Source organism: Taeniopygia guttata, chromosome Z (genome assembly GCF_048771995.1).
Source record: "Taeniopygia guttata chromosome Z, bTaeGut7.mat, whole genome shotgun sequence".
NCBI classification, from domain to species: Eukaryota; Metazoa; Chordata; class Aves; order Passeriformes; family Estrildidae; genus Taeniopygia; species Taeniopygia guttata.
In genome coordinates this window covers 69,040,755-69,062,101 of record NC_133063.1, presented here as the reverse complement: position 1 = coordinate 69,062,101, position 21,347 = coordinate 69,040,755, and the positions used below count along the sequence as shown (strand labels likewise).

At 37.8% G+C, this 21,347-nt stretch overlaps 1 protein-coding gene across 1 annotated transcript in view; it reads left to right on the top strand.

Annotated features, from left to right (window-relative positions):
* Positions 1-21,347, top strand: part of GLIS3 (GLIS family zinc finger 3) — a 140,113-nt gene that overhangs the window by 112,710 nt on the left and 6,056 nt on the right. The window contains 3 exon segments of the mRNA XM_041711224.2: positions 5,569-5,728; positions 13,976-14,154; positions 20,513-20,692. Of these exon segments, the coding sequence (XP_041567158.2) occupies positions 5,569-5,728; positions 13,976-14,154; positions 20,513-20,692 (519 nt within the window).

Below are 21,347 nucleotides of genomic sequence, written 5' to 3'. Positions count from 1 at the left end.
ATGGAAGCTGGGATAAGAGATTGTGTCAGATTTCAGAAATTGAGGATATTCTCACAGGAGATGGCCACAGCAATCTGTTGAGCTCTCCTCCCTAGCTTCCAGGCTACACTCAAATGTCCAGCATTGTCTGCTGGTTCAGTCCAAACACACACTGACAGTGACTTGAACAAAATTCTGTGCATGACAAGCTGGGTAAAGTTGCTGCCTGCAGCCAGCCCTCAGCTGGCAATTGTCTAGCATCATGATGTTTCATAGACAACTTCTGAGACTGAGACATTACTTTCTCTAATTCCTGCATTGTCTTTCCATACTTGATGTTTGCAGCACTACTAACTATGAACCTTCTTTGATATATTAATGTATTTTGGTAATTCCTTTCCTGGCACTGCTCCCTATTATATGGCAATTTTTATGGTAATTTAATTTCTATGGTAATTAATCAACATACTCTTATCAGCATTAATTTCTGTGTAAGTAATAATGTGCTTTCTCTTACGTGTCTTCCCAGCTATCTATCACTTGGCAAAGTTCTTGTAGTTCTATTCACTTGTGTTGTTTCACATCAGTTAGGGGGTACTATATCAGGCATAGAGCAGTCCGTGTCTCCATTTTGACAACTACTTACTTGATCCAGTTGAAATAAATTGTTTCATTAACTACTCATCAGAGATGCTGCAGGATAATATACTATGTGAACAAATTAAATAAATCCAACAGGCAGGGAATTATTTTATTGAAATGGCAACAAGAAAATTATTTATGTCCCATAGAGAGGGAAGTAAAATACCAAAAAAAACATTGTGTCTTGCCTCAGAGAAGCTACCCTTCAAAATTCACTGAATTTTTTTTTTTTTTTTTTTTTTATATAGCTTTGGGACTTCTGAAAAATTAAATACATTATTTGTACTGGGTGCTGTTTTAGACAGCACATTAGCTGAAATGTCTCTGTGCTACTTTTGAAGTAGAAGGAGGAATAGATTTTCATTCTTCCAGTGGCGTCCAATCAAACTTTACTTACTTGAAGGTGACTTCACTTACTATTGACGCACATCTAAAACAAAGGTAGATTTTTTTCTTGCAGAAGAAGTCTACAGAATAAATGTTTGAAAGCAAACTGTTAGTAAAAGGTAAGAAATGTCAGAAGTATATGTTTACATGCAAGTCCATTTTCACTTACATGGTAGAACAACTGTAGTGACCACTGTATGTTTCTCTGCACTGATAAAATACATAATCTATAAACACAGACACATTTAAATGAAATACAACAATAACCTTTTTTGATAACAGATCTATTACTTGGATTTAAGTCTTCAAAAGATCTTTTTCTTATCCTGTAGTCTTTATAACTTCATAGAAGAAATCTAAACTGACTATTATCTTACTAATACAGTGAGGTAGCATTACAGATTCTTTGCTTATTACTAAGAGAAATTACATTTATGGGTCTAAAGTAAACAGACTAAGGGCTAAGCATTTTAATAGTATCTAGGGTTAAATTTTGAACAATACCTAGGAATTTTGGTTTACTCGATTCACAGGGGGATGATGTTTTTTCCTGCTGTGACATAGTATGAACTTACTTTGTATAGAGCAATCTGGAATCACTAAGACTGAAAGAATCATGAATAATGCAGCAGAAAAAAAAAATCCATCTTTTTACTGTGGTGTTTGGATAAAACTTGACCATTTAATATTTAAGCATAAACCAGAATGTGTAATTCATTTTTAAGTAGTTACTGAATATCACACTAAGTTCTGCTCCAGAGCAAGCAAAGAATCTTTCTAAAGCTTGTCAAGTGCATAATTTTCTTTGCAAGTTGGAATTTAAAAATTGTATCACTAAAGTTACAGAACTTATTTGATTTTTAGGTATTATTTAAATGTCTCACGCTGTATCGTGAAACTTTGACCTAACTACTTCTATGTATATGACTTTCTGTGCTTTGCTTGAGTAACACTTTTATTTGGTTTTTTCCTCCACTGAAATTGTACTAAGCTGGGTGCTCTGTGCACATAATAAGAAAAAATCCAATCCCCCAGGAGTTTGTATCTAAGGTAATGATAGGAAAGAAGGTAGGTGCAACAGGCAGGTACAGGTTAAGGATGTATACAGGAATAGATTAATTAAATTATTGATTAAGGAAAAAATTTTATTAAAGAAATTGTCCTAGTGAGTTCCAAAGAGATGTCTAAAAACAAAGCAATTTAGTTTTCTTTTTTAAAAAGTGGTCTGGTTTTTTCTTTAAAAATAGGTTATTTAAGAGTGACAGCCTTGGAAAGTAGTTACGTCTCCTTCCTGGAAGAAAAAAACAAGAATGAGAAGGAAGAACTGACATATGAAAGGCTCTTGCTGTGAAAAACAGAATTGTATTTGATGCATAGGGAATGGATGCAAAGGGAGCAGTAATGTAGGACTACCAATAATGAAGAGGATCTCTGTTTTCACCTTTTAGGCTGCACTTAAGTATTGCATACATATCTAGAACTCCTGCTTAATGTGATGTAGTCATAGGTAAGGCCATACACACATTACAGGGGACAAAAAAGTGTTAATATCTTAGTTTAAGGAGGATAGTTTGCTTCCCCTTAGACTTGCCCTTTTATTTACCAGTTTTACTTATGAGTTTATGATTTCTATTTTGAGACAACTCATGGTTCTCCAAAAATTGATGTAATGTTTGGGTTCCCATTTTTAAGAACATTTACCAATTAACTGCTACAAACATTGTAGGCAACATGTCCACTTGCACTTTTATAGTTTCATTCATCATGATGAGACTGAACTTCAGAAACTGCAATCCACTAAAAGAGAAGAAAGTGAAAGGCAAGGATGTGATCTAGAGATGCCATTTCAGGAATGGCTTAAAATCCTAGTCTAGACCCTGCTTTATTGCTTCAGTACTTAAATGTTTTCCAATATCTATGATCTGCCTGTAAAATACCTGAAAAGACATAGAAAGGCCAACAGTGCAGGTGCTCCGTGTGACAGACCAACTTTGGAGACAGATTTATTATCTTGAAAATGCAATTTTTACTTCTACTGTACTTCTTAATGATGACTTCTTGAGTTTCATGTTCTCTGGAGACTTCAGATTTACAGATGAGCTGAGGAAAAGGGTAAAACAGAAAATAGGTTTTTCATTTGTTGGGCTTAGCTCTTACAATTCAATACAGCACATATCTACATATTCCTGGCTACAAAATCCTGGGGACTTCCTAGGGGAAGTGAAAGAGGGGAGTATATGCAGGTGGTGCTTCCAAGTGCAAAAAATATTTCATATTTTTCCTTCGGTGCAATGGTTAATCAGTTGTTGTCAATTAGAGAATTTTTGGTGATTTGCAAATTTCTGCATTTAAATATGTTCCATCCAATTACAGGTTTCTGACTCCATTGAAAATAACTATTTTTTGGCCTCAGACTCTGTGTCACTTTAAGGGCTACTTTTGGCTTTCTTTTTCTTGTTAGTTTTTATAATGATAAAATGCAAATTACTCCATTTTGCCAAGGAATAATATAAATAGTCTCTTTTTATTTAGACAATCAGGGCTTTCCTTTGCAGTGTCCTTATTCATTAAATATTCTCTCTGCTTTTGCTGTCAGAATGTGTGCTTGGTTGTTTTTCAGTATTTTCTTCTGTGCTGCATGTAACATAAAATAAGAATTTCAAAAGTTCATTGCTTTGTTTTTATCCGCTGTACTTGTCTTGATGCTATGCTGACAGACAGACATAGAAAAAGTAACTTTTGATGCTTGATGCTATGCTGATAGACAGACATAGAAAAAGTAACTTTTGGGGTGCATGAGCAAAGAGAAAAAAAAAATTCCCCTGTCTTAGTAAGAAAATATCCTCAGCTCCTTCTTTGTGAGTTTTCTCTGCTGTGACATCTCATCTTCTTGCAGGATCTGCCTCCCTGGTTCCTCTTTAAGATTTGGGATGTCTTCTACTGTCAGATGTCTGTTGTCATTTGGGTTGTGATTAGGAGGTTCTGGTCCACACAGAAATAAGCAAAGAGCAGAGCCTGGCACCAAGGCCAGCCTCCACTCCTCCAGCTTTGACCACCAGTGTCAACTTCCTCTGATCTTGACATTGTCTCTGCAGCATCTGTATTGAATGTTTTTATTCACAAAGTGGTTTCCTGTCCGTCATCTGGTCATTTCCACCAGCTGAAAGATGTCTAGGACTGCCTGTTAATGGGCTCAGCATAATCAGACTCCTGAGTGTTTTCTTAACTCTGTCTTAGCTTGGTGAATACCAATGTGTCACAAAGGGGGGCTTGTAAGGACTAATAAAGTCTTTCCAAAAACAGGCTGAGGACTTGGGAGACGAGGTGAATTTTCAGCTTTTTTATCTTCTGTAGCAAAATTCACACCTGTGAATGATAAAATGATTACCTGTCCAATTATTTTCTTGAAGACTGATCCATGGTGAGGCTACCTCTAATGCAGTCTTTCTTCTGCTAGGATTGCAGCATCCATGGGCATATTTCAGCCTAGAAAGATGTTTTACTGGTGACAGTGCCCCCAGGATAACTGGTTTAAACTCTAGGATTTTATAAAGAAACTCAAATCATCAGCTCAAACATATTTATTAGCATAATGTAAATTTTATAGGTAGAATTTTACTCTGTAACCTAGGTCTGAACAATATATATTATTTTTTAAAGAGATAGGAAGATACAACAGACAAACACAAGAAGTAATTTTTATCTCTTAGACAGAATATCTAATTGATTCTCTGGTTTCATAAAATATTTAAGAGCATGTATTTGTCTGCCAGTCAACATCAACATAAGATACCTGACACAAATATCAGTAGAAATAACTGGCTAAATGGATTTTCAGAGATACAAAAATTTAAATTAGTCTGATTTAAACTGTTGTTTTGTTTCATTTTTTTAAAGGGTTTACCAGAAAATAAGGTTACAGGATTTGGGATCAACTAATTACGACATTTGAACAAAGTCCTGTATTGCGTTTTGTTTAGTCAGTAAGGAAATAGACAGGAAACTTTCCTATTGGAAAAAATACAAGAGAAAACGCGTAGAAAATTATTCAGCTGTTAAAATTTTTGTATGAATTACTGAGGAATCTGGGCCAGTGATAGCAATAATGCTCTTCAAGAAATTTGTAATTTTTATATGAGAGGGAAATCTAGAAAGCATTTCACATTTTATGAAACTGTTCTTTCTGTTCACTAGTTCTAAAAATACAGATCTTAGGAATGTTGACACATCTTCTACAATAGAAAAGTATAGAAGATTTGCAGCCTTATTCAGACAAAAAATTCCAAGACAATGAGCATTCATGCCTGATTTTATGGAAATGTCATTTGGAAGAAGGAAAGAATACTTACTTACTTTCACGTGGGTCTTCTTCTTTCCTATGTATGGAAAACAACACATCAGAAAACCCTTAGTTTTTCTTAGTTGCTAAGAGTTGGCACTACAGCTTGACAGGAGGGGTTGCATGTTGGTGTTTGGTCATTGATGAATATTGTTTTTGTTTTCTCAGTTATCAGTGTTATTTCCTGCCTGGTGAGTATTATTTATCTCTTTTACTTTCAGCAGCTGTGATCCCCAGCACACAGATAAATCAAAGTGGAACAGCAGCTGAAGCAGTGTCCCTGCCCCACCCCAGCAGCCACTCTTCCCCAGGACACAACATACAAAGCAGTCCTCTGCATCCTCCCCAGATAGCTCTTCTTGCAGCTGCAGACTCAGAGAGGTAAGAGCCTGTGCTTCCCAGCTTGAGCCCGAGGCTGGACTGTCCTCAGAGCTGCCAGCATAGGGGGAAATACAACTGTTGGTGCACAGAAAGGCACTGGTGGCAGCCCTGGCCTAACAACTGCTCTGGGTAGGGGTTTGTCAGGAGGAGAGGTGAAATGGACTGTGTTATTCCAGTCTAAAAGGGAGATTTTCCATCCAGCTCCGTTTCAGGGACTTCCTCCAATCCCTTCTTGATCCCAATAAAGGGCCCAAGCAAGGAAAATGGTACTAAGCTGGCACACTGAACTTCAGATGAGCACAGCCATACCTTACAGAATGGGGGCCCTGAGATTCATGTTTCTGATTACTTGTGGGAGAAGAGTTATATTTTGTTAATATTTTCCCAATATCAAGCATTTCTGAAGGAAGACCTTGCCTTATTTTTTAATTGCCATTTTATGAACAACAATAGATAATGAACACAGTTTTATTTCACTAGTTTTTATTTTATGACAGTTATGTATGTTTTATTATATGCTGGTTAGGTATGGTAAATTTTATGATTTTAGATATTTCAGTGACATAAAATTCAATTACTTGGATGTGTTTTGATTTTCATCATTAGACAGTCCCTAAATTATTTTCAGCACTCTTTCCATTGATTTAGACAGTGTATGGTATTACAGATGTGGAAATCTATAGTTCATTGAACCAAAATCACAAGTCTGAAAATCCTAAGTAAATGGTTTTTAGTGGAAAAGTCAGGAAGATAACATCATCACACTAAATACTAAACTCTTACTATCTGTTCATGGATACTTAAACATTATTTTTAAAAGTTTTTTTTCAGTGCTCTAAGTGATAAATTGCTGTATTTCATTAGTGCATTTCAAAGTATTTAATTTTTTTGAGTGACAGATATGACAGTAATTTGAAGAGTACAAAATCCCCAATTATAAACCTGAAAACAACATTCACTGGATTTCAATTACTGGTAAATGAGCATAATTTCTTTGGATGAAAGCAATATTCATTCTGCCTTGTATCAGGAAGACAGAAGAACATAATATCTCAAGAAATTAACAACAGGTGAAAATACGTTTTTGTTTCAGACTTCACATGTGAATCCAGCCGGTTCTGGAGCTGAATTGAGCTTTTTGTGCATCAGTCTGAGATGGAGCTTACTGCCTCATGATCATTGGGGCTCCTCTACTTGGTTCATTTCTTCCTCCCCACTCCTGTCCCCATGATCCTGGTCTTCTTCCCTTGTGCTGGCTCTGGCCCTCTGTGCACACCTCTGAGACTGTCCATGCTCTCTTGCCTGATACACAGGCTCTTCTGTTCCAGTATAGTTTTCTCTTCAATGCATGGCCTGTCCATCCATACCCAGTGATTGCCAGAGCATGAGGTGACAATAATAAAGTAAATCAAGATAATACAGTACTCTACAGAATAATAAAAAGCTAACATGGTATATTCTTTTTTCATGTGTTAAGTGTATACAAGCTCTCTAAAAAGGCTTTAAGTGCTAATTCCCATATGTGGAGCTGCTTGGTAAAAAAAAAGTTTCAGTGTCTTCACTTAGGTAGTGTGACAAATAGCAATCTAAATTCAGAAAAGGAAAAAATACTATGGCAGTGTTGGTTTGATTACAATACATAGGGTAGAAGTTAAGGGAAATGTTTAAAAGAAGAACTAAGGCAGAATCTACATATTGAATCTAACACAGTACACTCACCTAGGGGCCTTGCAAGTAGGCTGTCACCTCACCTCATGGGTGTGATGGGAACAGTGAAAATATAAACAAACCTTCAGTAGAGAAAGTGGCAGAGATAGTGTTCTTGAAAGGTGTGATTCATCCTGTTTATTTCAACCTCATTTTGAAAGGACTGCAGGATTTAGGGGTGCAAGCAGAGCATTTGTTGCCCTTCATGCTAGTAAGGGTTGGACTAGGTGGCCTTTGAAGGCCCCTTCCAACCCAGATGGTTCTGTGGTTCAGGGCTGTGTGGTTCCTGACACACTGTGCATGCCCAGGGTCATTTTAGAGCTAGGACAGGCTGACCAGCACTTGCTTCTGCAGAAGGCTGAATTTGTTGGACTGAAGCTGATCCAAACTGGCCTGGCTGTTTGATGATGCTGCGGGACAAGCCTGTGACACTTTTTGGGAAGCAGACTCAGATTTATGAAAGAGTGAAGCAGAAGAAAATAAGCACTTTCTCTAAATTTCCACATACCATGGGAAGAGAAAAAATGAAAGGGTTTCTTTTTAAGTCTTTCTCTTCTAGGTGGTGTGAGGGAAAATGTGGACTTGATTAAGCCTTATTAATGTGAGAAACTGAGCCAAACATGGAATACATCTTACTTTACATTCATTATGTGTACAAAACTCTGAGAGCACATAGTGCAAGGCAATTAGAGAGTTTGAATCTAACAAATCACATAATTTATCAAAGGAGAGAGCACAAGTAATAAAATTGCAGATTGACATTTTGTCTGTCCCAGCTCTTTGATACTAACTTTGAGTGCACCACTAATTTGAAATACTGCAGCTATTCAATGAAGGTACCAAATGTGTACCTAAAAGCTTATTTGGGACAGGGAATATGTACTTCACTACCTTTTCTCTCACTACTGTAGTACGAGAAGGCATGAGCATACAAATAAGCTGAAAGAACAATCTAATTAAAACTCAGATCAAAAACTATGGGTTTATATGGCATAGTTAACATATGTGGTTCCGTGCCCAAAAATTGATGGTGCTAAATGTTTACTTGATGTTCCAGGTGATTTTTTATCCACCTGTAAACCAGAGCTAGCAGTATGTCCCTAAAGCATGATGCATCCCAGCTTCACAGGAATTTCTAGAGACTCTGTAAGGCTGACAAGAAGAACTTAGGGTCAAAGTGTTTAGTTTGGCAGTACAATTACTTTATAATAAGTTCTGCAACAGTCATTCTTTTTGCTCATTTGAGTGTGTGGTTATATTCCATTTATGATTTCACTGTAAAATAGCAAGTAGCTCCAAGCTAGACTTACAGAAGCAAAAGCCTCTGCATAGTTCTACCCAAGAAGCTGAGACACCCAACCTTCACATGTTGCAAAACCTTTCGTATGTAGCATACAAAGGGCTGCCTCGAAGAAGGTCTTTAGTTAACAGTGTGGTTTTGAAATAAGTACACCAACTTCTTTCCAGGCTGGGACACTTCAGAGGATTGCCTGTTAATCACATTTACTTTTTAGTGGACAAACAACATATATAAAAGACAAATGCTTGAGTGGGAGGTATTGGTAAGGCTAACCTAGAACCTGAGTCATAGAGTCACAGAAACTTAGAATAATTTAGGCTGGAAAAGACCCTTAAGACCATCAAGTCCAACTGTTAACATAACAGTGCTGAGGTCACCACAAAACCATGCACCCAAGTGCCACACATCCACATGTCTTTTAAATACCTTCAGGGATGGTGACTCCACTACTTCCCTGGGTAGCCTGGTCCAATGCCTGCCCACCTTTTCTGTGAAGAAACTTTTCCTATTACTCAATCTAAACCTTCTCTGGCACAATTTGAGGATGCTTCCTTCTTGTCCTGTTGCTTGTTTCTTGTTATTACAGAATTGTTGTTACAGAATTCCACCTGGCTACAACCTCTTTTCAAAGCAAACCTAGCAAAGTTTGGAATTTTTCTCACACCTTCCTTTTATTTTTTTTTTTCTTTCTTTTTTTTTTTTTTTTAAATCAAAGGCATTTTTTTTTCATCTTTGCCACATTTGCAAGAAACTTAGTAATATAGGCAGAGAAAATACTGAGAGATTTTATAAAAAGTTACATAGTCTCCCTCCAGGAAGTCTGTATATTGAGGTGGCTGCTCACAGCTCCCTTCCTTAAATTCCACTTTAAATTCCACTCAAATTCTCCTTTCATCTTCTCACCAAAGAGAAGGTGAGGTATTGATCAGAGGGGTTGTTTGTTCTTCCTGCCAGCCCTGCTTTCAGCAATATTTTGGTTTTCTTGCCCAAAATATTTCTGTTATGTAAGAAGATTGCATCCTTAAAAAAAATATGACAACAGCTAGAAAAAAACCCTAAACAAAGCAAATAAGAACCCTAACAAACAAACAAACAAACAAACAAACAAAAACCCCAAACACCCACAAAATTTGTAGCAGAGAAATCACTGGGGAGAAACATGCATCATGGGTAGGTAAAATATTAGGCTTTTGTTATTTTGGTCAAATGAATATATTCATAACTTTGGGGAAAACATCTTATATTTTCAATTTTGTTCCTGGCAAAAGGTGTGCTATCCTTAAATGTGTTTTTAAAGCATGTTTATTTGATTGTCTGTGTTAGGAAGCCAGACTAACTTATAGTGGAATACTCTGGATTTCACAATGCTGTGTTACAACAGAATGCTTCCTTCACTGACAGCAGACTGAGGCTCTGTAAAGACACTAAGACACAGCATAAAGTGTGGAGTGAGTTCAAAGAATGTGAGTTCACAGAAGGAATATCAGAGCAGAGAATGGAGGCATCATCCCAGATTTTCTGGATTTTCCTAGAAATAAAAAGGCATTCAGGAAGGAATTGTCACGGATTTTTCTTCATTTAACATTGTCAGAAAGTGCAGCACTTACAGGACACTGTTGGAGACAGCATCTTCTTACAGGGAGCTTGTAGTTCAGTCCTCTGTCCAGCCAAACCTTCAGCTCAGCAAGATGAAAGCCTGATCCCCTCATTGTGTGAACTGCAAGACATCTGGATATGTTCCTAAACTGCTGAAGCCCAGCAAAAAGGACTCAGCTAGTTAAAAGAGCAGCAACCCAATAAATTATGTTTACAAGCTGTTAAAAAAACCCCTATGGCTTCTGAAGAAAAAAAAATCAAGGTTTTCAGCTTTAATGTTCAACTTCCACTTCAGAACATATCTGTAACAATCATAAGAATGAATTTTGTCTGAACAGTGACATACGTTTTAATTTACATTGCAAAATTGAGAAAAAAAAAAGAAGAATGAAGACTGAACTTCATCCAGCATAGTTACATAGTTCCTGTCTCAAATATTTAATGTTAGCAGCAATTTGTGCCATAATGTAGCATGGATTAATTGTAGGCAAATTATGCCTTTTATATGCAGGTGTAGTTTCCTTTCTTCCAATATATAAAGAAAAATATTTTAAACATTTTTAAAACATACTTGGTTGCAGTGAAATAAATTGAGGAGCTGCTAAGCCCTTGGGTTTCTAGGTGAAGAAACATCTTATATAAATATGTTCTTGCTACAGAGACATAAGAGGTTGTTTCCCCAATGCACGAAGGGTTTATTTGTAGGCAGCCAACCATGATAAAATAAACAAAATGAAAGTACTATATAAATACACAATTTACATTGTATATTATTACTCTTAGATTTCCTATTCCCTTCCTTTTCCACACATTTCTTAGGCTGTGCATGTAGTTGTAGTGATTCTTGACTCGGCCAGCTCCAGTAAAGAAATGCTAGAGTAAAATTTCTTTTTGCATGAGGCCATGACCAGTCCTGGTCATTTACAAACCCCCTTCGTATGTGGCATTTTAACTAATCTCATCAAAAAAGATAAGCTTTGGTAATTTAGTAATCCATCTTGCTTACTACCAAATCTAGTTATTCCCCAGCAAGACACTTTTTCACAGCTAAAACTGGAAAAGAAAAATTTTCCTAATGGCTCCAGAAACATTTCTGTTTGAATTTTACATCTATCAGGCATAGGAGAGGGCAAATTTCTGCAAATCTGGCCGATTCCTGATTGAATTAACACCTGGGCTTGATTGTAGTTCTTGATTGCAGTTTCCAAGTGGCTACAAGCTCATCCTGAGTGTTTCAGGAGCAAAATTAAATTAGCTGTTCTCCCAGGAATATAATGAGATTTGTTCAGAGACAAATCTGGGCTGTGACAAGTACAAGTTTTTCTTTTGTTAAGCAGAAGGGAAGGAAAAGTAGATAACTATACTTGTTGATGTGGGTAACCCAGGTTGATTTATAAATAATTATAAAGACCACTTATGTCTACTATAAAGGAATCCTGTCTAGCTGTAAAATATAGTGTATTATTATTGGGAAGAAGTTTTCTGGATGTTAAATCAAAGGTAAATCTGTAAAACTGTGCTTTCCACTTTGAGTTTTGTAAAGGATTTTTCCCATTAGTGTCTACTTGTTAAAATAATTTTTTAGAAATTAATTTTCCCAAATTAATGCTGAAAACACAAATGATTCGATTATTTTTTAAATAATTATAGTATTTAAAGACTGTCTGTGCTTGGCTCTCGATCTTTGGCAAAAGATAACGGTCTTTCTATGGGACTCATATGAAAAAATAACTCCAGTTAGTACCCAGAAGACATATAACCAGTTAGTTACAGCACTTTTTAAAAACCTCTGATATTTTTATCACAATATAACTACTGATTTCTCTTTCTTAAAAAATAATTGTACAGTAGTATTATTGTGAAATACGTGCATGCTTTGTTCTCTTTCTCCCTGGTATGTCTTTCAGTCTACTCTGCATCTCTTATCTGGAACAGTGAAATATTTGACACATTAAAGACTCAATGGCTCAGTAGTAACATCTTTATTTCCTCCATTCATATAGTATTTCTCAAATAACAAGTTAATATCACATCAGCACCAGGACCATCCAAACCCTATCTAATATGCTTTAAAAATGTGCTTCTCACAGAAAACTTAATAGTCAGTACAACATCCAAAGTTCATCTTGATATTTTTTACACTCCAAATGTAGATTATGATTCACCAGAAATTTAGTAAATACCTTTCAAATGAAGTCAAAATCACATAGAAATAACATGTAGCAGATACAGATTCTTAGCAGCATAAAAGATCTCAAGTGACTTTTATTTAAATACAGTTATAACCTATATGATGACCCTGCCCCGAGTTATTCTGTAGAGCTGCTATTGGAGTTGCACCCTCTATTATATTCAGGATGTGAAAAAACTTCCTTAACACTGCTTTAGAAAAAACATGCTTTTTTACTAGGTTTAAAAAAAAAAAAAAGTCATCTAGTTTGTTGAGATCCAGTCTCAGGACAACAGGGACCAGATCCATATTTTAGAAGACCAGCAGATGTGTTAACTTCAGTCACTGATCCCTCCTAGCAGCAGCCGCTACACAGAGAAGGGTATTCCTCCTTGGAAGACTTGCAGCTTATTTTTAGTGGTGGAGAGACAGGCTGATCTGCAACAAGACTTGACATGTCACTTTCCACTCACCATCTTGAAGAAATACCATGGTTCTATTTTTGGTGTTTGGGAATGTTTCCAGCTCTCCTCTCATTGATGAAAAAGTGGCCCAGAGCCATTCCAGAGCTCAACTAGCCAGATCCTATCAATCTATTGGGTGGTTTGGGGCACAAACAGAAGCTCTTAAAATCCTAGCTTTCTGTCTGCAAAAAAGATTGCATGACCTATCTGTTATGTACTTTGAGGTATGCAGTTTTAAGGAAATGCAGAAAAAAAACCAGTAAAAAGTTAAATTCCATAAAACTCTTGTATAAAATCTTCAGAAGTACATATCCTTATAATGCCAGTAGTGACAGAGCTGTGTAAATCATACCCCTGATGTGACGAACCTCTGTGGCAGCTGCATCACCAGATTTGTTCTCAAGCATTCTCTCCTCTGCCAGGCGTGTAAGTTTATAGTTTGAGCCCAGATCAACATTTTGATGTGGTCAGATTCTGGAAGCAATATAACACTGCCTCTTACCTACATTATACTGACATCAGATCATTTATTTTCAAATAGCCCTATGTAACATACAAAGATTTCTAGAGCATGAAACCTGGGCTTGAATCTAATACCTAACACCTCAGTGGCCAATGACCTGAACTGATATCTCACTGTCAGTGAGCAAGACCAGCTATTTATTGATAAATAAAATTGATACAAAGGCTTACAATAAACAGCTGCCAGTGCCTCCAAAATCAGGTCTCCCTTGGGTCATCTCCTTCAGTTATGGCTTAGATACACACACAGAAGGAGTGGGTTAAAAGTAGTTTTCTATAATAAGGGGCAATTCAGGCTGCTAATTTCCCAGATGTCAAGTCTAATAATACTTCGCCATTTGAAAATATGACATCTCTATTTGGGTTGCACACTGTTATTTTGGAAGTTTGCATGTATTCAAATAATTAAAGTGATCTAAATAGAGAAAAAACAATCTTTAGCTCTAATGTTTTGGATATCTTACAGTTTTGTGATTTTGAACTTCTAGGCTTGTTGCTCCATCTCCTTCTCATCACATCAGCCCCCAGAGAATGTCTATTCAACATCCCATGATGCAGAGACAGACTCCACAATCTCCTCAGCTTCCACACCTTGCAGGGATGCCTCTGAAGACATACCAACCAGCAGAAAGCCCTTCTTTTCAGCCAAATGCCCTTCACATCCAGGGTAAGAAGGAATAACCTTCATCAATGATGTTAGTTGTTTGTTGATGTTGCTTATCTTCAAATTAAGCGCTTCAGGGACGGGCACCAATACTGTTAAGATACTTTTCCTTGAAAGACCCTGGGAGGTAGCCTTCAGAGCCCAGCTTTCAGACTTCCTTAAAATACTTCCCTTAGCTAGTTGTTATTCATCCTGGTACGGAGTTACATGTTTCTCTTCATATTGATTTTCAGCACTGTTCTTGATACGGAATGGCAAAAAATTCTCTGATGACTTTTAATTTTTTAATGCTACACTTCTAATCCCGCCTGATTTAGCACTTAAGTATTAACTTGCTTTTCAAGAGGTAGGATATTTTTGTCCCTTGCACTTGTGGGGGGATGGAGAACTCTTCTTGTGTAAGCATGGAAGACTCTTGCAGCTGTGTTCCCACTTGTGCTGTTTAATCAACTGCTACAAGACCTCTCTCTCTCTCTTCAATCCTGTATATTTCTTCTGTAGCCAAAGAAAAAAATCATCAGATTGTAGGTTGTTTTGTTTGTTTGTTTTTCCTAGCTGGTGGAGACTGAATGCTAATTACCTTAACATTTCAGGAATGTGTTGACAGCATATTGTTGTTTCCGCTCAACTCTTTAAATATATGATTTGCCATACTTATAGACACAAGGTACATAGCAGACTGGACTTTTCAAGGTCTTAGAATTCTGCTTATTGATCAGGCTTCCTGAGAATTATCATTGTAGATGTCATAGAAAACATCCTGGCAAGAGCAAGGTGTATTAGTTTTGCACAGCCTGGTTTTTGGTAGCAGAGGGGCCACAAAGGTGGCTCCTGTGAGAAGCTGCCAGAAGCTTCCACCATGTCCAGCAGAGCCAATCTTTGATAGCTCTGAAGATGGCCCAAAACTGGGCCAAGGAATGAGGTTGGAAATGCCTCTGTGATGACATATTTAAGAAGAAAATCAAAGCAAAGTGGGCACAGTTTTACTCCTACCCAGAGTAGAGGAGGAGGTGAGAACATGTGAGGGAAACAACATGGCAGCACCTAGGTCAGTGCAGAAGGAGGGGAGAAGTGCTCCAGGTGCCAGAGCTGAGATTCCTCTGGTGAGACCATGGGGGATGCAGAGATCCACCCACAGTCCATGGGGGAGGTGCCCATGCTGGAGCGAGTGGATGCCTGGAGGAGGCTGTGGTCCAGTGGGAGACTGTGGAGAGAGGGGGCCCTGCTTCCAGGCTGGAGCAGCCTGTCCTTGGAGGACTGCACCCCATGGCAGAGTGACCCATGCTGCAGCAGTTTTGGGAGGAGTGTGTGCCCGTGGGAGTGGACCCACGTTGCAGCAGGTGTGGTTTGACTGCTGCTTGTGAGAGTGGACCCACGAAGAGAAGTTCACAGAGAACTGTGTCCTGTGGGAGGGACCCCACAGTCTCACAGGGGAAGGACTCCTCTCCCTGAGCAGCAGGAGAAAATTTTAGTGTTGAACTGACCAAAATCCCCATGCCCTGTCTCCCTGTGCTGCTGGTGGGAAGGAAGGAGGGTCTGGGCAGGAAAAGGTATTTTAAGGGCTTATTTTACTTCTCTTCATCCTGCTTTGATTCTGTTAATAATAAATTTCACTTTGCAGCCTTAAGGTGAGTCTGTTTTGTCTTTGAAGTGTTTTCTCTAAACTCTTATCTCACTCATGGACCCTTTGTTAATTTTTTTCCTTTGTTCCCTTTGCTGCCCAGCTATAGCAGGGAAGGGTGACTGAGTGATTCTTGTGGGTACCTGGCATTAGGCCAGTGTCGAACTACGACACAAAGCATCTTTTTTTTTCTTCCACTGATGTAAGCAGTCTCTCTAGGCAAAGAGAGGAAACACGCATCTTCCTGAGTTCATAAATGTGAAGGAGAGAAAGGAAAGTGCCAATCCTCTTACACTCTTCATATTGTACTGGCCACAGAGAAGCAGGGTCTGAGGCACGTGGTTTTCTCCACAGACTAGTAATTCTTTACAGTACTGATCAGTACTAGAAGAAACTGAAATTTACTAACGGACATAAGCAGTTATAGTTGGCTTTCTATATTCTCCGACAGAAGTTTCACTAATAATGCATAGCCAACAGAGTACAGGGTGAAATTTCTTAATTTGACATACATGAAAACATGCCAGAACAGGTCCACTAAATTCCTAGTGCAAGGCTTGTAGGGATCAGGTTAGCCTGATCAGAAGGTTAGCCCTTCTATTTCCACAGTACAAAATATTTTACTTGACTCCCTTTTTTGCTGAACATTTGACAATAAATCATCTTGAAAGGCAATGAGACATTAAGGTCTGTCTTCTTGCCTAGAACAAAAATAGTTTTAAAATGATACAGATGGATTTACCACCTTATTCTTCTCATGTCATGGGAGTTTTAGGAATCATAGAAGCTGGGAACACAACCAGTTGCTCCAAAGTAGAAGACTTTCCAAAGAATCCTGTCTTCCAGAGATTCACAAATAACCCTGGATTAATTGTTACTCCACACAGGTCTTGCACCAGCTTGTGCAGCAACATTCATGTCTCCTTGGGCATCTTCTCTTCAGGGCAGGACAAAAAATGCTACTGTGTTCCCATCTCCCTCTTCTGCAGTCCAAAGAGGATTTGAAAGGCCAAAAGCTGTGGGCCATCATTCTTTACTAGAAGAAGGCCCAGTAGAGACCCTCATCTGAGTGAATGTCACATTTGTATTGAAGCCCTATTACATGTCCAAATTTAAGATACAGTTTAATACTATCTTCTGAGATAAAAAAATGGTTGACTTTCAAGGGCTTGGACCATAAACCTATACCATACTTAGTCCCATGTTAGCATTACTGTGTCTGCCTCATCTCCTAGGAAAGCTTATGTTGAAAATAGATGCTGCTGACAAGAATTATTTGTACACAGATAACAACTCAAAGTTCAAATTCTAAACAATTTTGAACTTAAAACTAATATGAAGACAATGTAGTCTGAATTTTTTTCTTTTTTTTAGCATTGAAAGATATAATACAGTGCAATTCAATACCCACAATGTGGGTATTAAATGATTTTTCAAAGATCAAGTAACCTGTCATCACTGTACAAGATATTTTGTCAGAATGTACTCCCTCCAGCTTAAGCACAGCTGTCTCATCCTCTATGCTACACTGAAAGTGTTGTCCTGTGTGCCTTAAGGGCTTACCTAAACTCTCTCTCTCAAAAGCAGATGTTTGAAGAGTTTATGTTTTCTCACTACCAATACAAAGATTGCTGTCTTCCTCTTCTACAATGCAGAAAAACACCATGGAGTTATCTCTGCACCAGACTATTATGTATACAACAAGTAGCTGTGGGAAGTTCTGTTAATTTCTATCTCCTGCAGTTCATAACCTGCCTTTTCAAGATTTAAAGTGCTGTAACTATAGCCACTTCAGCTCAATCTGCTAGTAGACTATGGTGACAAGCTGCCTCAGTGTGTAGTCTTAAACTTGTCAGTTCCATATAAATTGGCTTTATCAAGGAAGAAAGAGTTTCATTGCCCAAAAGCATTTTGAAGAAAACAAGTTCTAAACAGACATAGTTTATGAAAGCCTGAACATCTTAAAAGATCATGGTGATCTCAGGGTACTATCGTTTAGAGAGAAATATTTATGACATCCAAGATTGACAGCCTTCTTGTATCTAATAGCTACTTGTATTGTGAAATGTCTTTTTCTTGAAAGAATATTGTCTAAAGTTCAAGTTTCATTGTTTGTTCTGAGTGATTTTCAACATACACAGTAATGGCAGAGAGGGCTTTCTATTGCCTCAGTGAATATTACATAATTAACTAAATATTCCCTTTTCTTGCTCTTATGAAATTCACAATATCCTTTCCTGTGTAGAATGTTCAGAATTGATTTTAGATGTCTCACTGAGCTGTAAAAGTGAAGCTCTTCTTTTCCTTTCATTAGATTGCAGTATCTTTTATGTATTACCATTCCATAAATCTGAAACTATCCTGACTTGGGGGCTGGAATGACAACTTCCCAGCTAGATGCTGTTGTGTGCCAATGAAATATGTGTTTGTAGACAGAAGACAGTGCAGGTGCTGGAAATCTGCAACAATTTGCCCAGCACATGTATTGTACTGGTGATTCTTTTCAACCATGAAAAAACACTCGGGAGAGGTGTCTGAAGACACAGGCACCTAGAGTACACAGGCAGCTGCCAGAATATGATATTGCTTGCTCTGAGACAAGCCAAAAGAGATGTGCTAGGTATGAAAGGAAAGAACAGCAACAGAACTTCCCCCTTCACAGTGAGAAAATTTATTGTGCTGTGTAGTATAGAGTAAGGTAAAACTTTGGGCATGGGCAAAACTGACTTGCTTTAGGATGTGTCTGATACTGTGGACATTTTTGCACTAGAAATCTGGTTGTTCTTTAAAATTGTATCTGTAACTCTGCTCACATGTGTTTGTGAGTTAAGCTGATTATCAGAGCTGTCTGAGTTACAGAAGAAATAAAAAAAATGCAAAGTATTCCTTTAAAGAAAAGAAAAAGTTGTCATTTCTTTTTAAAAATTGTTAGCTTATATAAGTTAGTTATATTAGTGCCTCTATACAGGCAGATCTACTAGTAACAGCTATATTTAAATTAAAAATAATAAGATTCTAATAAACAGAAACATTTCTATTTTTTCACATTTGGAAATCTGTCTATTAGTACAGTATGTGACTTGGATCTCTCTTGTACTCTTCCTTCTGTCCTCACAGCCAAATGGTACCACATGATTACTTGGTGTTTATGTAATTTGCCTAATGGACATGCAGAAATATACCACAAAGAAACACTGTCTTGAGGTATTTCAAACCAAAACCAGCTGGAATTTTTACATGCCATACAAGCAAAGACTACTCACACATGGCATATATTTTTGAATGGCAACTATAATAATTTTCTTGAGAAAATATTCTCTCTTGTGACAAGCAGAGAGATGACACCAGAAACTTCCTACCATATGGAAATTATAATTGTGGCAGTCATTCATTACATATCTATAACAAAATCCTTGTCCACAACCATTCAATAGGATAAGAACACTATTACAAATGTATGTGGACCACAACCGTACAAGTGAATTTGAGCTGAGCTGTCTACCAAGTCTTTTTAGAATGAGCCTTCAGAACAAGGCTCTTTATGTGATAAAATCCAAGAACTTCTTGCTTTTAGAAACAATTCTTACAGCTTACACTTCTATCATATTCAAAAATATTTCACTTTCCTAGGGAAGTTATGCTGTCATGTCAGAAGAATAGCTGTTTTTTCTCTGTCTTGACATCATCAATTTTGTTTGTAGTGTACTCATTCACAGAAACACAGCTGATGTAACCTTGTGTATGTGTGTTTTTTAAATAGTTTAATAAGAGACAAAATTCTGTAATCCAGAGTTGCAGTTGAAATGTTCAATTGCTGGAAATTTATTCGCCAACCTGTTTGGTTTTTTTTCGTTTTTCTACTGCTGCATGAAAACATAGAAAACTGATGGTATTGTTACTTCCCTAACAGATATCTCAAGTATGGTCAGGGTCTGCTGCCTGAAGTGGATATGGTTTCTTGTTATCCCACATTCAGCAGTATTGTAGATTATCCTGAGCATGATGCTGTTTGAATAAAGACACCAAGTTAGGAGATTTTGCTGCGTCATGTTTGGCTCCAGTTCTAAGGCCTCTGCACTGTGGCTTGATGCTCTGCAGATGCTCCAGAGACATTTAGAATAGTGCTAAATAACTGAGGGGAAGAGAACTACACATGCTTATTTCTTGTTTATGACTCTATTTTAAAAGATGAATAATTGACACTGAATTGTGGAAAGAACTTGTATCTAGGAAAATTACACTATTTTTCTGTGCTTTCTTCCTATTATAAAAAATTTTCCTCAGAGTCTCTGTGCATGACCCTACTATCAGCCAGCTGTCTTGGCATCAATGATAGATCCTTGGATTTTATTCAGATTTTACTTGTGAAATCTTCTTTCCTTTTGAATTTAGCATTTTCTTAGATTTTCAGGCAGATGCATAGAGTGACTCTGGAGAGTACCGGTTCAGACACAGGACTGCGCAGAAATTTCCTGTAAAATTTCCGTTTCTAGCCAGTCAATGCCTCTCAAATGTCATGGTGGAATCAGGATGTCCATGTAGTAGTTTGTGTTTGAAACTAGTAGCAACCCGAGGAAGTTTTAGGGAGCATCATATCAATACTGCTTTATTTGTTTAAAATTATTGAAGACCTAGTGGTAGGGCAGTTGAGATTTTTATCATTCTCATGGCCATGGTTCCACATAATGTCCTTTTTATCTCTGTCTATGTCTTTTACTGATGGCCTTCTTCTGATTCTAGGTTTTTATGGGCAGCTTCAGACTTTCTGCCCGCCATATTATGCTGACACTCAGAAGAACATACAAGACAGTGTTTTTTGCAATACGGTTTCTCCTGTTGACCACTCAGCTCTCACATCAGCAGGCCAGGGAGGGCTTGGCATTTTCCATGGAAGTTTTTCAGATCATTCTGGTATCAAAGGTAAATAACAGCTGGTCACTCCGTGTATGATTGTGTAGAGTTTGTGATCTTCGGCAGATGTGCATGAGCTGTGTACTTGGGTGGGAAGTGTCATCCAGGTTTGACTTTTTACAAAGAGGAGGTAGTTTTCAGATCTTCATGGAGTGGTTGGTGTTGGGAGGCCAGAAGTCACTACAGGTGACAGTAACAACTGGCCTGTGTGCAGTCTGAACACTGTTGAAGGCTTCTCAAGGGTCTAGCCTGTGAGGCTTAGACAATCTCTGGCTTGTGTATTTGAGCTAAAATACAGTCCATTGAGCCTTCTGTGATATTTGTGCAGCCACTCCACTCCACTGCACATATAGTGGCAGGGGCCTGAGATGATTCAAATTACTTTGGTGCATGCATGGTGATTTTGCTTGGTGCATGTTTGGTTTTTATCAGTCTTGAATTTCATTTATTCACATTTTCATGACAAAAACTGCCCTGGATGCGCACTCATCTGTTTGCATACAACTTAGTCTGTGCCTAGATGAAAATTACTTAAGGGGCTTGCATACTGTTCTGGAAGGCTGAAGTATCTCTGTGCAAAGGATCAGTACAAGACAGTGAGCCTAATCTTGGCGCTCAACTAAAGCCCAGGTCTTTTACTGTCCTTCTACACAGGATGAATCCA